Here is a 21,501-nt window from a genome sequence, read left to right on the forward strand (position 1 = left end):
TGTCAACCTGCACGTCTTTTATCCTCTATGGAACCTCACACTTCATTGTTGTCTAGCACCATTAGCAATAATACTCCTTTGTTGGGCATTTTTCCAAGGGACCCGCCCTACTCCATTTGCAAAAGGGCTTCGAGTACACACCTTGAGGAGCTGCCTTAAATAATTAATATAATATAAAGAGACACTTTAACCCAAAAGGCCTAAGCTCAATGGGTATGTGCTCAGTTATGTCATATTAACACTCATTTTTCTCATCATTATTCAATGTGGGACTTCACTCACACGTGTAAAACCCAACAAAATCGGCTACAAAGTTATTTAGATGGAAGGAGAAGTTGCTTTCTAAAGTTGGAAAAGAGATTTTGTTTAAGGCGGTTCCACAAACAATTCCAACATATACCATGAATTGTTTCAAGATTCCTAATTCCCTTTGTGATGATCTTTCTAATATGATTAGAAATTTTTGGTGAGAAAAAAAAAGGAGGAAAGAAAGATGGCACAGTTAAGTTGGGAGAAGATGTGTGTGCCTAAATCGTATGGAGGATTGGGATTCAAACTTCTAAAACCTTTTAATCTTGCTCTTTTGGCAAAACAAGGCCGGGGACTTCAATTGGCCAATAATTCTCTTGTTTATATAGTTTTTTAGGCACGTTATTTTAAAAATTGTGATTTTGTTCAATCCTCTTTGGGTAATAAGCCTTCATACGTTTGGAGAAGCATTTTTGCAACTCAAGAAATTGTTAAAAAATGGATGAGACGGAGTGTTGGTAATGGACAGAAGGTCCGGATTTGGGAGGATAAGTGAGTTCCAAACTCTTCATATAAGGTTGTCTCACCTAGAGTTCTTTCTCCATTGGTCTCTATGGTCAGTGATCTGATTGATGTTGAAGATAAAGGCTGGAATTTGGATTTGCTCCAGAGATTTCAAATGGTTTATTTTTGGTTAATTAGGAGTGCCTATAAAGTTGCTATGGATTTGGATTGGACTATTGGAGGTGCTTCAAGTTCGGATGGTGATGGTATGCGGCTGTTTTGGAGAAAGCTTTGGAAGATCCAAGTTCCTCACAAGATCCACCATTTTATTTGGAGGGCTGTTCGTGATATTCTCTCAACAGAAGCTAATCTGGTTGACATGCATGTTCTCTTAAGAGGGTGCTTGTGAGGAATGTGGTGATAATTTGGAATCGGTGCTTCATCTTTTTTTGGAGTGCCCTAAGGCTCGTGAGACATGGGCTTTATTCAGAAATTTTCATGAGCTAGCTACTGTGCAGTTTAGGTGTTTTATGGATTTCCTATGGTTTATTCTGATGGAAGCTAAGTGGTCATGTGAAGATAACGCAGTGGCAATCACAATTGTATGGGCACTTTGATCAAATAAGAATGAAGTTCATCATGGGGTTTTGAGGAAGAATGGGAAGCTGTTGATTCTATGGTGTACTTTTTACTTGGAGGAGTATTGGGCGGCTGTGGAAGTTCCGGTGAAGCCCTCTCAGAATCTGGTTTGTTAATAGGTGCCGTCGTCTTTTCCTTTTTATAAGGTTAATGTGGATGGGGCTGTTTTTTCGAATAAAAAAGAAGTTGGACTTGGGTTGTTATCTGAGACCATGTGGGAAACTTTATTACAGGTCTTAGCAAGAAATTTCGGTATTCTTTGGGAGCTATTGAAGTTGAAGAGAAGGCCTTTGAATCTGGTTTGGTGTTTGCTAAAGATATGGAGGGGACTCTCTTACTATCATTCAAGCTCTTCATGAAAATTCACATGCTCCTTCGATTGCTTCTTTGATTTACAGGGTGCAAGCTACTTCCTATGAATTTCGTAATGTTTTATTTTCTCATGTTCGTAGGAATGGCAATATTGCATGTTCACCTGTTAACTAAAGTACTAAACATGCTTTAGGCATCTTTGAGTTTTTAGTGAACAGGCTCTTTTCCATGATGTATCTTTTGCTTTGATTTATTAATGAAGTTTGTGTGTTTTCTATTTAAAATAATAATAATAATGTAGAGAGTTCCTTAGTATGGATCTCATGTTGTATTTGTTACAGCAGGCAATCAAAAATCAAGAATAATATATCAAGAATTTAACTGACAGTGCACCCAGAATCTCTACTTGAAACAGTCTTCACTTCTAATGCCTACTTCTTGACGTACTGAGATAGCCACTCGATAGCATTTAGATACTGATTTAAGTTGTGAGGTTCAACCATAAAAACTTCAAGGGGACGGGCATTGCCTGACAGCGTTACCCTACCCTTCCCTGTGGTTTTGTCTGACAGGCCCAAGAGGGAACACAATTCATTTTCTGATGCAGAAGAAGGTTCTTCAGTCATGCAAAATATAAGCAGCGGAACAATTGCAAATTCTTCATCAGAGAGTAGAGCATGTAGCTCTCTTCTTGCCTCCAAAACTTGCTCCATGTTCCTCCTGGTATCAGCATTCACAATGTACACTACTGCATCCCTCTACAAAACAAAGATTTAAATGCATTATTACTACAAGGCAATTTTCACTTTTCACTTTGCTAGCCAATAACGAGAACAACTCAAAACACTTTTCACTTTGCTAGCCAATCAGGAAGCGATCCCAAATTCCCAATCCAGAATCTCAAGAGATATACAAGGATCTTTTTTTTTTTTCTTGGTTTTTCCACATTTCCCAAGTTGTATTGAAAACAAGTATAATCAACATGTAAGATGTTGATGATGTACTAGCAAAATTATGAAATTCCATTTTTTTTTTTTAATGCAAGAGATCTGCATTGTGATATTTAAACTAGATAAATTTGGTAGAGTGACAGAGAGAACGAGTTCATCACAACTCGTTAAAAATATAACAAAGGCTAACTTTTCCATTCTAAACCAAAATATTCTATATTGCCAAATTTATGGCATATCCAGTCATGACTCAAAGTTTATCATGGTTCAAATTGGGGTGAATCTGTATTCAGCTTACTATCAAAAACTAGGCACAATCATGTAAGTATGTTCCCTATCAGTCAACATTGAATAAAAAAAAATTGACTCTACGTTAATTTTTTTAAAAAAAAGGCCTAAGACATAAAGGACTCCATTAACTGAAACAGAGAGTACATCAGATTCATAAAATAGCCTGGTCTTTTATATTGCACAAATCATTGACTAAATATTCTCATCCATGATAATTGATAATTGAGAAGAAACCTACCGTGGCACAGTAGTCTTTCCAAACTCTACAAGCTGTCCGAAGTTCTCCAAAATAAGATACGTTGAACTTGATGATTCTCCAAATGCTAGACACCTGTGAATATGGTGGTGTCTCATTAGCAACTATTCTCTACAACATTCAATCACCAATACACACAACAAAGAATATCAAGTCAGTGGTAGTCAAATTAAACAAAACGCCAAGTCACCATTTGTTCATTGATAATCAAATCTAATAAATTAATAAAAGAAGCTTTACTAGTATCAAGTTTCAGTTAAAAAAATCTCACATTCACTAATAATAATAATAACTGTTTTGTGCTAGATAGGTGTACTGCTCACCCTTTTTTTCCCTCTTTACCTTTTGAATTATTGACCCAAGAAATCAAACTCACTTGGTTTCTTTCTTTTCTCAGGTAATTATACTTTACCCTCTAAACTATATCCCTTTTACACTTACCCCTTAAATTATGAGAATGCATACATTACCTTTTTAAACTATTACATGCATAACACTTACTCCCTTAAATTATGAGAGTGCACACTTACCTCCCTAAACTATTACTCATGTAACATTTTGCACCCCATCCCATGGGTACTAGTTTAGGGAAATAAGTACGCATTCTCATAGTTTAGGAAAAAAGTGTAAAAGGGGTCATAGTTTAGGAGATAAAGTATGCATCCTCATATTTTAGGTGTAAGTGTAAGTGTAGAAAGGGGTATGATTTAGGGGGATAAAGTGTTTATTCTCACAGTTTAGTGGGTAAGTGTAAAAAGGGGTCATACTTTAGGGGGTAATGTGTAATTTTCACTTCTTTTCCCTCCCCTTGTTTTGCCAAACACACTGTTAAATTCTGAACCCTCTAGATTCCTCTAGATTTCCAACTAGGTGTTATATGCTACAATTGTTGCATTTATACTGTTAAGATAGACTACACGTGAGATGTTCATCTAGTCAATCAACAAATGTGTATCAGTGTTCCATAATGTGTGGGATTTGTTAGTGATGTAATCCGAAATATATGGGGTTTGTTAGAGGCTCTTAGAGATGAGGGTTAGCTAAAGTATTTATATAGGGGTTATGTTAACGGATACACTTGGGGCAATTGTTAATGAACCCTAATAGGAAAATTTTGACACCACTTTTATAGGAAATATAAAAAGTTGTTAACAACATTTATTGTTTTATTATTCTCCCAGTAAAATGTTTCTAAAAATAGCTCCTAAACCAATGCAGGCATTGGTTAACATTTCCCTGTATATAAATACCTGATCACATAGTGTATAACTTAGATTGGAATACACAAGATTCAGTCTTCTTTTTTGTTAAGACCTAGCATTACCTCACACAATTCCTCACTTCACACTCTTATGATTCTTCTTTCTAACATACGCAACCTGGTTTCTGTAAAGCTTGATCACAGTAACTACATGCTATGGAAGTTTCAGATCACCTCCACTCTGAGTGCATACTCTTTCCTTGATATTGTTGATGGTTCTTATCCTTGTTCTCATGTCCTGAGAAATTCATTAGAGACGAAAAAGGTTATCCTACCACACAAAAGATTGTGCTTTGATGTCTATGATTCGTGCTATACTATCTCAATCTGCACTTACTCTTGTTGTTGCTGGGCAAACTACAGCTAAAGGTGTATGGGAGACTTTGGAGAGGAGGTATACGTCTATGTCTAGATCTAACATACTTGGTCTGAAGAGAGAGTTGAATAGCCTCGGGAAGAACAATGATACTATTGCAATTTACTTGGCAAAGATCAAATATTGCAGAGACAAATTACAGGCAGTAGGAGTTCATGTTGAAGATGAAGAGCTTCTCCACATCATTCTTGATGGACTGCCTCAAGAGTACTATTCTTTCAGTTCTACTGTACGAACCAAGGATGATCCTATAGGCTATGAACAGATTCAAGTTCTTCTCACTTCTGAAGAAAAATCAATTAAACATGCTTCTGAACTCATCAAAGATCCAGTCCAAGTGGCTATGATTGGAACTGGACCCTAGGCCTAATTTCAACAATTCATCTACTCCAACCTTTAATGGTCAATCTCAGTCAATCGAGGCAGAGGAAGATCTAACAATAATTGAGGTAGAGGAGGAGGTAGACCCTATAGAGGTGGATATCAGAATCAGGATTCTATCAAGGTGGTTTTCAAGGCAATCCACGTAATGCAACACCTCAGAATTTTCAAGGCAATTATTCTTCAACACCAAACCATCAAAAGCCACAATGTCAGATATGCTATAAGATGGGACACTGCCTTTGATTGTTATAATCGGATGAATTATGCTTTCCAAGGCAAACAACCACCAGCCAAACTTGCTGCAATGGCTTCTTCTTCATACCAGCCAACTCAGAACTATTGGTTATCAAATACAGGAACTACAGATCATTTCACACATGAGATGGCAAGACCATTCCTGTCACTCACATTGGAAATTCTCAACTTCAAGCATCCAAACATATATTTCATCTTAGGCACATCTTAAAGGTTCCTGGCATGAAGTCCAATTAACTCTCAGTTCATAAATGTTGAAGATAATCATTGCAACTTTTATTTTGATAAGTTCTTGTTCTCAAGACAGGACCTTCATTCATGGAAAATCCTCTATTAGGACCATAGTAAAGATGGTCTATACCCAATTTACTTCAATCCATTGAAGTTCAATCAACAACTTCATTCTCCACACTCCAAAAGCTGCAATTTTTCATCCAAATTCAGTCTAGTAGGTGTTCGAGTACCAATTTCTACTGCTGTCTTCTTGATAAACAGGTTGCCCACTCCTTCCCTACCCTTCTCTTCTTCCTGGGAAATTTTAGTTGGTCAAAAACCTGATTATTCTCAGTTTAAAACTTTTGGGTGCTCTTGTTTTCCTTTATTAAGACCTTATAATCAACATAAGTTGCAGTTCAGATCTGCAGAATGTGTTTTCCTTGGCTACACAACTTATTCCAAAGGTTATTTGTGCCTTGACCTTTCATCTAATAAACTCGACAAATCTAGACATGTTTTTTATGAAAGTTATTTCCATATCATACTTCTATTTCTCCTAAAGACACTGCACCTCCTTCCCAATCTCCTACGAACACTTGGATTAGTACACTTCTTCTTTTTACAACTGGTCGTAATCCATCTATTCTAGGTCCAGCTCCCAATCCGAATCCCTCTCTCACCACTTCATCAGTTTTAGGTCCAGCACCTCCTCCTTTTGATTCTTAATTTTTAGGGATAATTACAATAAACCCACCTGTGGTTAGGCCCGTTTACACTATGCCTACTTGTGGTTCAAAACTTATCACTTTGCCCACCTGAGGTGCCTTCCGTTAGGGATCTGTTACCCACCTCTTCGTTTGCCATTAGAAAAACACATTTTTAGAGAAAAACAAACATAACAAAGATCAAAAAGTAGGGTTTTTATTTCTTAAGAACTTCTATAAGAACAAAACATAGGAATAGCACAGATCAAATGCTATTCCTGATTAAAAGTGATTTCGTTGAGCATTTGTTTTTTTTATAGATCTCTCCAACTTTTATTCAAACCAAACCAAACCCAAAAAAAAAAAAAAAAAATTCCAAATCCCAGAAAACAAATTACCAGAAATATATTTTGCTGTTGATCCTTGTCCTCCATTCCAAATCCATTCTCTGCAACCAGTCCGACGACCGCGATCTCGCGTTCGCGAGATCGTGCCGTCGCAAGATCGCAATGTTGATCGCGATCTCACCTTCGCGAGATCGCGACGTTGATTGCAATCTCGCCTTCGCGAGATCGCGCCGATGAGATCGCGATCGTTGATGATTTTTTTTTGGGTTGTGGCTTGTGTTTTTCTGGATTTGTGTTTTCCTTCTTCTTTTCCAAACACCAGAAAAATATTGGGTTTTCCACGTTTGGGTTCTTTTGTGAATAAACCCTTTTGTGAATTCTTTTTTTGGGTTCTGTAATTGCTTCCTAATCCACGTTTCAATGGGTTTTCCAAGTGTGGAGCATGTAATTGGATTGTTAGGAACTATTTGATGAAGTCTTTATTGAAGGAATTGTCCTATACTCCCACCTCTGCATCATCCTCCTGATTAAAAGGGATTTCATTGAGCATTTGATCTGTGCTATTCCTGTGTTTTGTTCTTATAGAAGTTCTTAAGAAATAAAAACCCTACTTTTTGATCTTTGTTATGTTTGTTTTTCTCTAAAAATGTGTTTTTCTAACGGCAAACGAAGAGGTGGGTAACAGATCCCTAACGGAAGGCATCTCAAGTGGGCAAAGTGATAAGTTTTGAACTACAGATAAACATAATATAAACGGACCTAACCACAGGTGGGTTTATTGTAATTATCCCTAATTTTTAACCAATTTACATTGTTCTTCTACTCCATCTATTTTAGGTCCACCTCCTTGTCCTGTTGAACCTCAGTCTTTGTCCAATGTACATTGCCCCATTGTACCTTCTCCTGCCACTTCACTCCTTATCGATACATTACCATCACAGCCTCTCTTACCTACACCTATATGGTCATCTACACCTTCATAGTCAGCTACACCTATACAACCAGCTTTGCACTCCATTCCTGAGGCATCACTATCATATGCATCATCCTTAGTACCTTATCTGACACTTTCTCAACTACCCCTGCTACTTCTCTTCATCCTATTACCGGAAAAAAAAACTTAGGTAGTCACGGAACAGTGCTCCGGGCTCACTCAAAATGTGGGTGGGCCCCATGATGGGACCCACGTATGGGGCCCACCCACTTTGTGAGAGCCCAGACCCCTATTACCAATATTTATCCTATGAAAACCCGAAGATTTGGGACCTTTTCTCTCTATTCCACCCGTACTCCGGTGTGACAATCAATCAACAATTGCCTTAGCTTCAAACCCGGTGTTGTTTCTTGCTCACTCAGCTTGCTGGCGTTGCAATTTCTCCTAAAAAAAAAAAAAAAAAAAAGCTTGCTGGCGTTGTAATCTCCTACGAGTCTTCGATTGAAGGGGATGTTAAAATAGTCTACACATGTGATGTTCATCTAGGCAGCAGTCAACACAGCTATAACAGTGTTCCACAATATGTGGGATTTGTTAGTGATGTAATCCGAAATATATGGGGTTTGTCAGAAGAGAGTTAGAGATGAGGGTTGTTTGCTTGGCCTTCGGGTCCGGATTCTCAACAACAACAAAAATTGGTATATACAAGATTTCAGTTTTCTCATTCTCTCTCTGTCTCTAATTCCCTTCATATACAACTATATCCTATTCCAAAATCCATAGTCTACTAAAAATATGTCCTCTGCACACACACAAAAATAGGGGGAAAAAAAATACCTCATTGTCATCTGAGAGATTCAGAATCCCTGTCGGTTTGTAGATCCCATCCCTGACTAGGATCAACAGACTTGCCGTCTTTGGAATTTTGGAATAAAATTTGCACAACTTCAAAAAAAAAAAAAAAAAACCATACAAATTAACAAGAAGCTTTAAAAATTAGCAGAATGCTTAAGAAACTAGAGAGAAAGAGAGAGTTTAAGGCACCTCAATAACCAACAAATAGGAGGATAATAGACCCAGGAAGTTCAATAAAAAGAAAGGCCTGACTTCATTGAAGAAATTAAAGTACCAACTCATGAGCAATTTAAATGAAATAAATTGCGGAGGTTGAGCCCAGTTTTGCAAACCCACCATCTTCATGCTTTTCTTTTCTGGTTTTTGGGTTTCTCTGCGCGTGAGAGAGAGAGAGAGAGAGAGCAGAGAGAGAGAATTTGGAAATGGGGGGGAAGAGAAGGAACCAGTGGAGATCATTCCTTTCACACGGTCACACAGGAACCTTTTCACACGTATGGTGCTTTGGCGAAAACAACCATCTATAGAAACACAAGAATTTTGGAAAAAGAGTTATTTTGAAAAAAAATGATTTCCATGGGTCTTCTTTTCAAAGAAAAGGGGTTTGGATCCAAAGATCCCATGGTTTTTATTGAAATGACAAAAGTTTTGAGGAAAGAGGTTTGTATTGAAAACATTTTTGTGAAAACACTAATCTTAAACAAAAAGAATTTAACAAAAGAATTGATTTAAAGAAAAAGTTTCCATGGGTTTTTATTTTAAGGAAAGGGGTTTAGAGCCAAAAACCCTATGGTTTTTATTGAGATGATAAAAGTTTTATGAAAACCAAATGATCTTTTTGAAATTCTTTTTGTAAAAGCAATAACTTGGAACAATAGGAATTTAAGAAAAGAATTGATTTAAAGAAAAAAATATCCATGGGTTCTACTTTTAAAGAAAAAGGCTTGGATGTTGGATCCCAAAAGTCATATGGTTTTTGTTATATATTCTTGAAGAAAACATGGTGTTGAAAAATGATCATTTTTATCAAAAACTTTGTCTATTCAAAATGGGTTTTCAAAAAGAAAGCTTTTTTTATGTAGTAAAAGAAAATCATTTTGAAAAGAATAGAAAAGAGTAGTCATTGAAACCATCTTTTTATATATATATATATATATATATACACATATATATATACTTTGAGAAGAACATTTTTAGAGGTTTCTTTATTTCAAGCTTTTTACTTTATAGCAATATTAAACATGAGAAAGGATAGAAGAGAACAAGAGTGATTAAATGTAAAGGAATCTAAAGATAAGACACAAAAATAAATTTCTTGAAATTTAAGGGAATTTAAAGACAAGACATTAAAATAAAGTATTTAGAATTTAAAGGAATGCAAAGACAAGATAATAATGTAAAGAGTGGAATTTAAATACAAGACAATATAATAAAGTGCCTGGAATTTAAAGGAATTCAAAGACAATACAATAAAATAAAGTGCTTGGAATTTAAATACATGACAATAAAATAAAGTTCTTGGAATGTAAAGGAATTTAAAGAAAAGAAAAGAAAATAAAGTTTATTGGAAAATCTTTTTTTTAGGAAATTTCTCCTAAATAAGTTCAAATCTTGTCACATGCAAGCCTTATGGGTTCTTTACCAATATGAGAAATGGAAGGCAAGCCATCACCATTCTCTAGGCAACGTACCCATATTGTTCTTAGAAACAAAGTTTAGAACCCATTTAAGAAAAACTCACCTATGATAAGACTTTATTTTCCAACTAGAATGGTCGTGCACACGGCCTAAGCCATTGCATGCCATCTAGTTAGGAATGTAAATATTTATCATAAATGTTGTGGTTGCTTTCTCAAGTGAGAAGACAACCAAAAGAAAAATGGTAGAAAACATATTTTTAGGTTTAGAGAGAGAGAGAGAGAGAGAGAAGGAGAAGAACACAATAATATAGCACAATATATGTAAAGCAATATATAAATGAAGCAATATAAATAGCAACAAGTAAATGAATGGAACAACAAACAAATAAATAAACAAGTAAATAGAGCACTAAATAAATAGATGAACACGTAGATAGAACAATAAATAAATAGATGAACAAGTAGAACAAGAGTGTTTTTCCTAAATGCTTAGACTTGATCAGTCCTTCCCCCTGTTAAGGAGGCTTGAAGCCTTCAACCACTCTCCTATGGCTACTTCTCACATGGTGTCTACGGAAAAGGGATGTGAAACCCATTTAGGAGAAACTCACAAAAATATGGATAAACAACAAGTAAATAAAGCTAAAAAATAAAATAGAGCATTATTTAACTAAGACAATATGTAAAGAGCAATAAATAAATAGGGCAAGCAATATAAAGATAGAGCAAGGAAATAAAGTGCAAGAATATAATAAATGGACTAGTGAAGTAAATAAATCATTATTTAATTAGGACAATATGTAAAGAACAATAAATAAATAAGCAATATATTAATAAGAGCTAGGAAATAAAGTGCTAGAATGTAAATGAAAAAGTAAATAAATGAAGCATTTTATATATAAAATGATTTTTACAAGGAAAAGTGAAAAAGGAAATGGATATAGCTATGAAGAAGCTAACCCATTTCTTACAAACTTACACACTTACATAAGATTTTTGAGGTGTAAAAATGGTGGAAAAGAGGGCTGGAATTTTTGTTTGGAGAGGGGTTTTCTAAAGAAAGAGATAGAAAAACTATATCTAAAAAACATTCCTAAGAGAGAGAGAGAGAGAGAGAGAGAGAGAGAGAGAAAGAATAATTTTTGGGATTTTTGTGCCTCAAATTGCTAAAATGGGGTAGGTCTATTTATAGGAGGGGAGAAACAAATGGAGGTGCTGCTGCAACACCTCCACATGCGGCTATGTGAGATGTGTTGTGCAACATCTCACATAGCGTCTCCTCTTTTCCCCTCCAAACTATTCTTCTTCTTTTTCTTTTTCTTTTTTTGTTGGTTTTAGCCCAATTTTCGTTCTGTGGTTTGAAGGTCTTTTTGAGCTCCAATTTTATCAAATTTAGTATCCCTAGAAAGGTCTAGATGTCTTTTTTCATAGGCTCTAACCTCATTCAATTTGGAGTTACGGTTGTCTAGATATCTCGTTCAGAAGAGAGGTGATGCAATTAATAAAATTCTGCGACATTTTCTTGGAAAATTCATTTCTCTCAAACCGTGGCAGATATCGCCAAAAACTTTTAACAGAAGATAGTTGAGACACCATACTTCAATCTTGTTCAAACATATTGCTTAGTTGGTGCAATTTTTTGCACAAAAACGGCCCAAAATCAGCTCTGACCTAAAAATAGTGAAACATTTAATCAGGATTTTGGTATTTTATTAATATCTCATCTATTTTAACTCCAATTTTGTCCCGTGAACTATCATTTCGATGAGAAAAATATGATCTACAATATGGTCCAAAATTTATTCCGATCAAATGGTCGAATCAAAAAGTTAACTTTTTGACTATCCCCAATTAGGGTTTTTGGTCTAATTCGCCCAAGAAATGGAAAAATTGGGTTTGGATTTTTGGTCCACCATCCTATTAGGGTAAATTGGTCTATTGCAATTTGTTCACAACTTTTTACCTTTAAAAATCATGATTTTCACCCTTTTTGAGTTTTAAAACATTATTTTGACGCGTTAATTGGGCCAAAAACAATATGGTATCAACAATAGTGTATTTAATCCAAAATTCTATTATATTTTTTAAATTCTAGAATTATAAACAAAAAAAAAGATTATTCATATTTTGGCCCTTCAACCTAAAATCCAAGATTTATTAAAAGAAATAAATAACAGTATCCTAGGGATCCACACTTGACAGGGGCGACAGCACTTGTAATTCAAGGGGGTTCAAATGAACCCCCTGATTTGAAAAAAAAAAAAGTATTTATAGATATAATATTTTTTTATTAATTTAATTACCCTTAAAAATATTTTTGCACAATTTGGCTTAAAACTTGCACACCTTGATCACAAATCAATGTCCAAAATCAAACAACATAGATGAGCTCATCCCAAAACTAATCAACAACACAAATCACTCTCCATTTCTCGCATGAATCTTATCCCATCTCTGTTCTCTATCTGACTTTCTATGTATCTCTGACTCTAAGAGTAAAATGTGAGTGTTGTGAGTTTTGAATGTCTCTCTTTATTGTGAATTTATATTATATATATGTGTGTGTGTGTGTGTGTGTGTGTGAGAGAGAGAGAGATAGAGAGAGAGAGTGTGTGCATTTGATACTAATTGTGTGCGTTATTATTTTTTATTTTTTTGATATAATTTAATTAATGTGAATTGTGAAGTTTGTGAATGTGTACATGGTATAAATATAATATAACTTTATATAATTAAATAACCAAGAAATACAGAAGATTTATTACATGTGTATATTGTTATCATGTTATAATAATTTTTTATTATAAAACTAGTGATTCAAAGAAAAAAAAATAGTAAAGTTAATGATTATTTTTTTTAGTAGAAAGTTAGTGATTGTTAAATGTATTATTTATGTATGGATAAGTGTGGTTATGTGGGTCAATAATTTATAAAAAAACAATAAAAATAAATAATGACAATTACATAAAAATAAAAATATTATACATACTTAACAAAATAAAATTGTCACATCTATATTGACAATAGATAATAACAATTGATAATAAACTATCATGTGACGATTTCAAAATATTAAGTACCTGTTTGGATACAAATTAATTTGGCGTTTATGTTTTGTAATATGTGTTTTTTTTTTGTTCAGCCCACAATTGTTGACAAGTCAACTGTGAATAGTGCATCCGTGCACTGTTCACGGATCCTACAAATTACATTTTTCAGCAACTTTTTCATTAAAAATAGGTCCCACAACACTATTTACACATTTAAAAATTATTTCGCTACAGTGTTTTCAGTTTCAATTTTCAGTTTTAGTAAAAATAAGCTGTATACAAACGGATCTTAAAACTTGTAAAAAATTGTAAATTTTAATGTATTTATATTTTTTTGCCAATAATACAATATATTTAAATTTTTTTTATTAATTCATTTATTTTAAATTTCTTAACAAAATCTTCGATATAATTCCTAAAGCCGCCACTTTCGTTTGACATACCACAATTGATTCGAATAGTACTTGTATTAAAACTTCTTTAAAGTCTAGGAATATGATTGGTGGATAAGCAATGCTTTGAATGTGAAAAAGATGTCAAATGATTAAAACAAAAAGGATAATACTAAATTTGTCATTTAAGGTAGTGAGTGCCAACATGGCAACACATCACACGTGATGCTGGATTCTACGTAGAATAATTGAAAGTATCCGTAGAAACTGGAAACCTGTACCCAATAATGAACTGCACCGTTTAAGTACTTTCTTTTTTTATTTAATGCTTTGATTGGCTGTTTGATATTGATTCCCCACAAGTCACATCTCACATGTGACCCATTTGCTTCCTCAATAAACTATATAATTGATCACTCTTCAATATACCATATTGTAATTGGATCTTTAACTTTTTAAATATATCATTTGATTCTTTACTGTTATCTTTTAAATGAAAATTGATAATGTATTTATTTAATGACAAAAATAAGAAATTAGCTTCTGTTATTGTCATAATAAACTAATTTTTTATTATTATTATTTGTTATATCAGTAATTTTCATCAAATATATAACAGTAGGAACTAAATTCACACTATAGTTTTAAAAACCGAACCAAGGGCAAAACTAAATATGCCTTCGGTTCCTGGTTTATCTAGTTTTTGACCAATTTTGACTAGTTATTGACCGATTTTGATCGGTTTTTAATGTTTTTCAGACCGAACTAGTGGCCAATTTTCGATTCAACCAGTTGGACGAGGTAGTTCGATTTTTAAAATCATGATTGACACAACACTGAAATTTTAGGAACTAAATTGACACAATTGAATGATTAGGCACCAAATTGAAATATAATGTAAAGAATAGAGACCAAATATGTAGTTTACCTTATAAAGATTTATGAGTTATAATGCATTTAAAAAATAATAATAAAGGGTCTTGTTAATGGGTGTGGTTAGGACAATTATTAACAAACTATTTTAGATATGTTTTAACACCAATTTTATGGAAAATAGAAAAAATTGTCAAAATATTAATTGTTTTTTTCTATAAAAAATTTTCTTAAACGGTTTATTAACAAGGATTTAGTTTATCTCCAGTATTTTTTCAACTGAACATCTCATTTTGTTTTAAATATACAATAGCATGTAATAATAGATTTTAATCTCTATATTTTATTTATTTAGTGGGTGATATGATAATTTCTCATTAAAATAAAAAAATTCTAATAAAAAAAGTACTAGAGGTAAGCTAAACCTTATTAACAAATGCCCTTAGGTTATAAATTAATATTTCTCAAAAATAAAAGACATACATTAATGATTCATTAGTTTTAAACCTACTTACAAATTTATTGTGGTTACGTGTGTTTTGTATAATTTAACTTTGTAAGGACTCAATTCGTAACGATCCCAAACTGGTATTGGGTTCGTACGTTAAAGGCCCAAACAATAAAATTTGTAAAGCGTGGGTATTTAGAAACTAGATTAACTTTTTTAAAAGAAAAACGATTCAACCTCACGTTTACAGATGGATTAGCACCAATATCACAATTGGTTTTTCTTTGAAACAAGTAAAGTTCTAAGGTTTCTCTGTCTTTTGTCTAAGTATTCTTTTTTTTATGTTTCGATCCCTTTCTGCATGCTGTTCTTTCATGTTATATACTGCCCCCTTCGTACCATTTTCACCACACACGTGTAGGTTGGGTTCAAGGGATCTCTTTCTGTCCCATCTACACCTTCTGGAACCTCCTACTAGCAGCTGTAAGGCTACTTCATCACTGTTCAGGTATCATTTCCACATTAATGCGGCCAGAGAGTTAGTTGAGAGGTAATTAATGCGGAGGTAGCTGTAGTTATAGATATTTGTTTGCCTTCTCTTTCTTACCCGTGGCCCCTTATCCCACCTTTAGTGGTGACGTAGCTCCGAAGTACGTTTGTAACAAGATGACGCTTTAATCGTCCTCGGACTCATACTGCCAAGAAGGATTTTGTCCTCGGACGAATATTGAACTTACTTTTCGTAATATTCACTCTATCTTTCGTCTGGTTACTCTGACAATCTGACACGGGCCTCCTCGGACAAATTTGCATCCTCGGATGGGCCACAGGCGCAATTAACTTGACCTTAATAATTTTAGTGACTGACCGGCCCCCATAAACTTTATTTTAAAAAAATTATAATGACATTATTTAATAAAGTTTTAAATAAATCTTAATCACTTACTCATTGGACATTGATGCTCCGTTTGTTTCAATGGAAAACTTTGTGTAAAAATAGTTTTCCGTGTTTTCCAGTGTTTGGTAGTATAAAAAAAGATAAGTTAAAGGAAAACTATCTTTGGTCAACATAAAAAATATGACTTATTTTTAGAAATTGTTTTCCACTAAATTTTTTTTGAAAAACAACTTTATCTCACAACAAACTAAATAAGGGAAGTTAAGAGGTTATTTTTCAACTCATTTAAAGTTACTACTAAACATTGAAAAATGAAATAGTTTTATTGAAAATGATTCTTGGAAAATGACTTATTTTCTAGAAAACATCATTATTGAAACAAACAAAACTTAACAATATCCTTTTATGTACTATCATTTTATTCAAACAAGTAAGTTTATTGTTTATGGAGATAGCAATCTGTTTTTGGGAAAAGTTAATTACTTTGACAATAAGAGAAACAAAATCAAACAAAGGGAGAAAAAAAATATTTAAGGAAACATGCAATCAAGAATATAATAAAACAAATATTTATATAAAAAAAAGAATATAATAAAATAATTGTGTGCTTTAGGCTGTGTGCAAAATAAGAATTAAAAATGGTGAAGGAAATAAAAAACAAGATAGTGGAATTGGTCAGATCCTTATCCACATGGACCCCACCAATCATATTCCAAAGTTGGACTTCGATACTTGATAATAAAAAACAACACGTTTTTCATCAAAAAAAAAAAAAAACAACACGTTAATTTATTCAAATGGTACTTACTTGTACCGAACGACATTTTTTGACTGGAAGAAACTTCTTGGACAGTGGGAATAAGAATGTCTGGAATCACCCTTATATGAGTTTGTCACTTTCGGTAGCGACACATGATGTTGGGGGTAAAAAAGGAAATAAAAATGAATATCCTCTAGAATCTAGATGCCGTTACCTGATAACCGTTTTAGTATTTTATACTATTTATGCTTTGATTGGTCGTTGCGGGTTGGTGGGATCCACAATTACTTTATTAAAAACAAGCCAAATTATAATGACGTATTTATATATATAAACAAGAATTAAGATTATAGCAGCCTAAACTTGTGCTGTCGTTGAGAAGAGTTTAGGGAGGGTGTAAACGTATTTATTTCATTTATTAATTATATATGGTACACTAATAATTTAGGGCAAATTATAAATTACTCCTAAAGTTTGAGAGTAATTGAATTTTACATTTTAAAATTTCAGAATTTAGATTTCACCTCCTGAAGTTTGGTGATATTTGGATTTTATACCTTAATGTTTCAAAATTTGGATTTTACGCTCTATATTTTGAGAGTATTTGGATTTTACTCTCTAAAATTTTGGGGTTTTTGGATTTTACACTCTAAAGTATTAAAATTTAGGGGTGTAAAATCCAAATAACTCTAAACTTTAGGAGATAAAATCGAAGTTTTGAAACATTAGAGTATAAAATCCAAACACTCCAAACTTCAGAGGGTAAAATCTAAATTCTGAAACTTTAGGGTGTAAAATCCAATCACCTCCAAACTTTAGGAGTATAATTTTCAATTTACCCAATAATTTATATCAAATGAAATTTTATGTTATTTTTCTAAATTTTACATGGGAAATTATTGATTAGGAATATTGTATTCCTGCTTGAGTTTAGTTATTTTGACAAAATCAAGAAATAGGAGAAAAAAAATATTTAGTAAAACATGCAATCAATAATATAATAAAATAATTGTGTGCTTAAATTACTACATAAATAATTAAATATTTCTCAATTTACTTATAAAATAAGTTCATATTCTTAATTATAATAATCAAAAAAAAATTTACATTTCCTTTCTTTATAATGAAGTACAACATAATTGGAATGAATTCCTCAAAAATTATACATGAGTTTGTGTTCTAGGTGCATCTAATGAGAGAGAGAGAGAGAGAGAGGTGTTGTGTGTGTGCGGTTTTGTTTGTGTTTTTAAGGCAAGCAATAATTTTGGAGCATTTGGTAGATTCCTTTGGGTTATTATATTGGTCCACAATTACAACAGCAGAAATTATGTGGTGGAACAGACCAGGGCAGCTTATGGATTACGGTCGAGAGATAAATCCACATCAATTTGTCCGCATCCTCAAGTCCACGTTAGCTTACTTTTGGCACACCCACATTGAATGACAGTTGGGTTTTGACTTTTCAGTCAAAATAGCCGACAATTTTATTTTTATTTTTAAAAAAAATTTAGGTTTAGGCAACATTAATTTCCTCTGCTTTTTTTTTTTTTTTTTTTGAGTAAAAGAGCTGTTTCTTAGTTACTTTTAGTTATGACTTTTCACAATAAGGTCTAGTTAATGTGTGCCTTTAGGACATACATTAAGTTTTTTATTTTTGAAAACATTTTCTTGAAAATTGAAAAAGTTGTCCTTACTTTTTCAATTCTCGAGAAAATTTTATCAAAAAATGGAAATTAAAGTAAAATCCAATTTCAAATCATATAAATTGTTACTTACTAGGTAAGCAAAATAATAATTTCAATAGTAAGTTAAGATTTAAACTAATAACATCTTACCATCTAAAATTGGTTATAGATATATTGCGAAAATATTATATACGTAATAACACTTCTAGTTAATTATAAGTATGTTTATAGATAAGGTAATAATGATTAATACAATCACGTTATTAGTTTAATTGAAAATCTTAAAGAATATCATGTTTGCTCGTAGAAATTTCTAAAAATAAATAATTAATGTACGTTGTTTTGGACCCAGACATAAAAGCCCAGTAAGATGTTTTCTTGGGTGGAAGGCAATCATTTACTTCTGGTCCAGTGCTTAATAAAATCTGTTAGATTATACCTGCCGCCGTTTCTATAGTCTTGACTCTTGATTCTTGAGAAGTCCAACCTATTGCGTGACTTTACTTAATTGCTCTCTCCCTCTCTAGCTTGCTGTTGCTAACATATAGTCACAGTTTACTTTTATAACATGAAATAATTATAAACAATTTTTTGAGAAAGGCTGTAGTCAGGCAATTACTTATCATCATCTTACTAATAATAATAATAATAATAATAAAAATAATAATAAGGATCCGGTTAATGTGTGTCCTAAGGGCACACATTAAGTTTTCTATTTTTACAAATATTTTCTTGGGAATTGAAAAAACTGTCATTATTTTTTCAATTCTCGAATTTTTTTTTTTCAAAAATAGAAATTAATAATCATCAGTTTAGTAAAATCCTAATAATAATCATTAGTAAAATCCCAATTAATAATCATCAGTTTTTTCAATTGAAAAAACTGTCATTAGTAAAATCCTAATAATAATCATCAGTTTAGCAAATAATAATAATAATAATAATAATCATCAATCATTATCATCTTCACTCACCTTGTTTTAAACAATCTGTCTCTCTTATCTTGACTTGACACTTAGAAAGCTTCTCTACTTTTTGTACTTCCTAATTTATTATTCTTGTCCTAGAGATTTTGGATCTTTCTCGGTACCACGCATGCAGCAAGTAGCTGATTAACGCTGCATGGTGTCTCAGAGGCACAGTGAGGGTGGTTGAGCATGGAAGCTTCCTTTTATCTGCTTAATTTTCTCTTCTTGAATTGATTTAGACTTACACTGTTCTAAAGGGCCACGGTCCCTTGATGGGACTTTCTTCATATTAGAACATTGGAGGCCCAATCTGGTTTTGGCCTTTTTGGTAAGCTTCAATCTCTCTCTCTCTTTTGAGTCCAATTTCATGTATTACCTATAGTGGATAGAATGGGTTAGCAGGGACAACCCAACATAATTTGAGGTTTAAGGAGAAAAACTTATGTGAAGACCTTTTATATGCGGATATTAATTAAACAAAATTATTTAATACTAATTAAATCAAAGTTAATTTGAAACATTAAATATATCATTTGAAGAATGATACCAACTATATTGATGTTAATTTCATATAGATAATTGAATGTCATAGTTGAATCATGAATTTTAATAAATAAAAAAAATTATGATTAAAAAAATACTTTAGTTTGAATATATAACAATGCATAGTTAAGTAAAGTTGTAATCTAATTTTTAATTTTATATCTTGTTTTTGAGAGAGAGAGAGAGAGAGAGAGATTATTTGATGTGTTGCTTTATAGAATATCGATTTATAAAAATTAAAGTCTTAAATTATTATGAGAGATTAATATATAATTGATGATTTAACACATTTACAACATTTTCTTTTTTTGAAAAATTTTAGGCATTCAATTGGGTTAAGTTTCTATTGGTCTCGTACTTTGAGAGTCTTTATAGAATTGAAAAGTACTATAAAATATTCACAATATGATGTGACAATAACTATGATTCATGAATTTCATCAATCTAATTAATGAATGTTTAAATTACTTTTTTGTGATTTATGACATGCCAACTTGTAAGTTTATAATAAATTTATGGTATCTTTAGCATTGCTATTTTTTTTTTTTAAAGTGCACAACCATTAGAAAAATATATATAATTTTATAAAATGTTGGGCCTACAAATGGAGGAGGGGCATTTTTCCCTAAAGTTTTTTTTTTCGTGGTGGGGCCTTAGGCCTAGGCCTTGGGTCGGCCCACAGAAACATTAGAGTTCAAGTGGACCCGTTGAAGCCTCTCCTTGCAGGCTTTGTCCTTAAGATGGACAATGGAGCAAAGCAATGGATACAGTGTCGATATGAACAAGTTTTAAAGCTGGGTACAAAGTGCAGGATGATAGGCAATGAAAGGCTTCAATGATCCTTCGAGGCAGATGAAGTGGAAAGAATGTTGCATGCTCAAAGGTTAAGACTAACTGAACTTCATGGAGTACAGTTCGAGTTTCAAGCTATGGCAGCGCCCACTTCTCAACACAACCTTCAAAACATGGTGGATCAGCAGCCATTGGTAATTGCCTGTGTAGAAGCAGAAGAGGAATTAGGCAAGGGGATCCTCCATCCCCTTACCTTTTCATCCTTTGCAAAAATGTTTCTCGTGTTGTTCTTGATGGTGAACTGTCCAAGACCTTCTGTGGCATCAAAATAGCCAGAAATGCTCCTGCAATTATATACATCTAGGTGGAAAAACTTGATTCGTATTCTAGAGTTTCTAGACAAGTGATCAACACATCCAAATCTGACATTTTTTTCAGTCCAAACACAATAATTGATCTAAAACTGAAATGGGAAAACTCCTTGCACATTAGAAGTGTGAGTACTCCTAGAAGGTACCTTGGTTTTAATTTTAATTTCAGCAGGCGTAAGGTGCCACACTTTCACTCCTAGCTGGATAAAAGTAATTCTAAGCTTCATGGATGGAAAGCTAAACTCTTATCCCAGGCAGAAAGAATGACCTTAATTAAATCAGTGATTAGTTCCTTGCCTTTATACATATTTTCTTGGACTGTATGCAATTTTTGGTGGTGGCATGAGAATGAACGTAGGAAGCTCCATATGGTGGGTTGGGATGCCTTATGTCAATCTATTTGGAGAGGGAGCTGGAGTTTAGAAAAGCTTCGTTGGTTATTAAGGTCGTGCTAGCTAAACAAGTCTAAAGATTAGCCAACCAGCCCCAATCAATCATGTAATCAATCATGTCTAGGACACTGAAAGCCAATACTTTCCCGAAACTTCCCC

General features: G+C 33.1%; 1 protein-coding gene across 2 annotated transcripts; it reads right to left on the reverse strand.

Annotated features, from left to right (window-relative positions):
* Positions 1 to 1,571: 1,571 nt before the first annotated feature.
* LOC115979842 (GTP-binding protein SAR1A-like) lies at positions 1,572 to 9,108 on the reverse strand. Of its 2 annotated transcripts, none has more exons than XM_031101904.1 (4): positions 8,723 to 9,108; positions 8,516 to 8,623; positions 3,184 to 3,312; positions 1,572 to 2,462 (listed from the first exon to the last, which is right to left on the reverse strand). In XM_031101904.1, exons 1-4 carry the CDS (start codon positions 8,987 to 8,989, stop codon positions 2,136 to 2,138), a joined length of 831 nt encoding a protein of 276 aa, XP_030957764.1. In that variant the 5' UTR covers positions 8,990 to 9,108; the 3' UTR covers positions 1,572 to 2,135. The 2 variants fall into 2 exon arrangements, with proteins under 2 accessions (XP_030957764.1, XP_030957765.1); XM_031101905.1 differs by having other exon boundaries at positions 3,184 to 3,276; positions 8,723 to 9,105.
* Positions 9,109 to 21,501: the final 12,393 nt, after the last annotated feature.

The sequence above is a fragment of the Quercus lobata genome, chromosome 3, assembly GCF_001633185.2.
Source record: "Quercus lobata isolate SW786 chromosome 3, ValleyOak3.0 Primary Assembly, whole genome shotgun sequence".
Classification (NCBI taxonomy): domain Eukaryota; kingdom Viridiplantae; phylum Streptophyta; class Magnoliopsida; order Fagales; family Fagaceae; genus Quercus; species Quercus lobata.

Bases quoted from the DNA above. Each gene is read 5' to 3' on its own strand.
- LOC115979842 (XM_031101904.1), bottom strand. From the start codon at position 8,989: ATGATCTCCACTGGTTCCTTCTCTTCCCCCCCATTTCCAAATTCTCTC. The intron at 3,313-8,515 runs GTATTTTTTTTC...TGAATGTTGTAG, and splicing joins ATCTCTCAGATGACAATGAG to AGAATAGTTGCTAATGAGAC. The intron at 2,463-3,183 runs GTAGGTTTCTTC...TTTGTTTTGTAG, and splicing joins GGAAAGACTACTGTGCCACG to AGGGATGCAGTAGTGTACAT.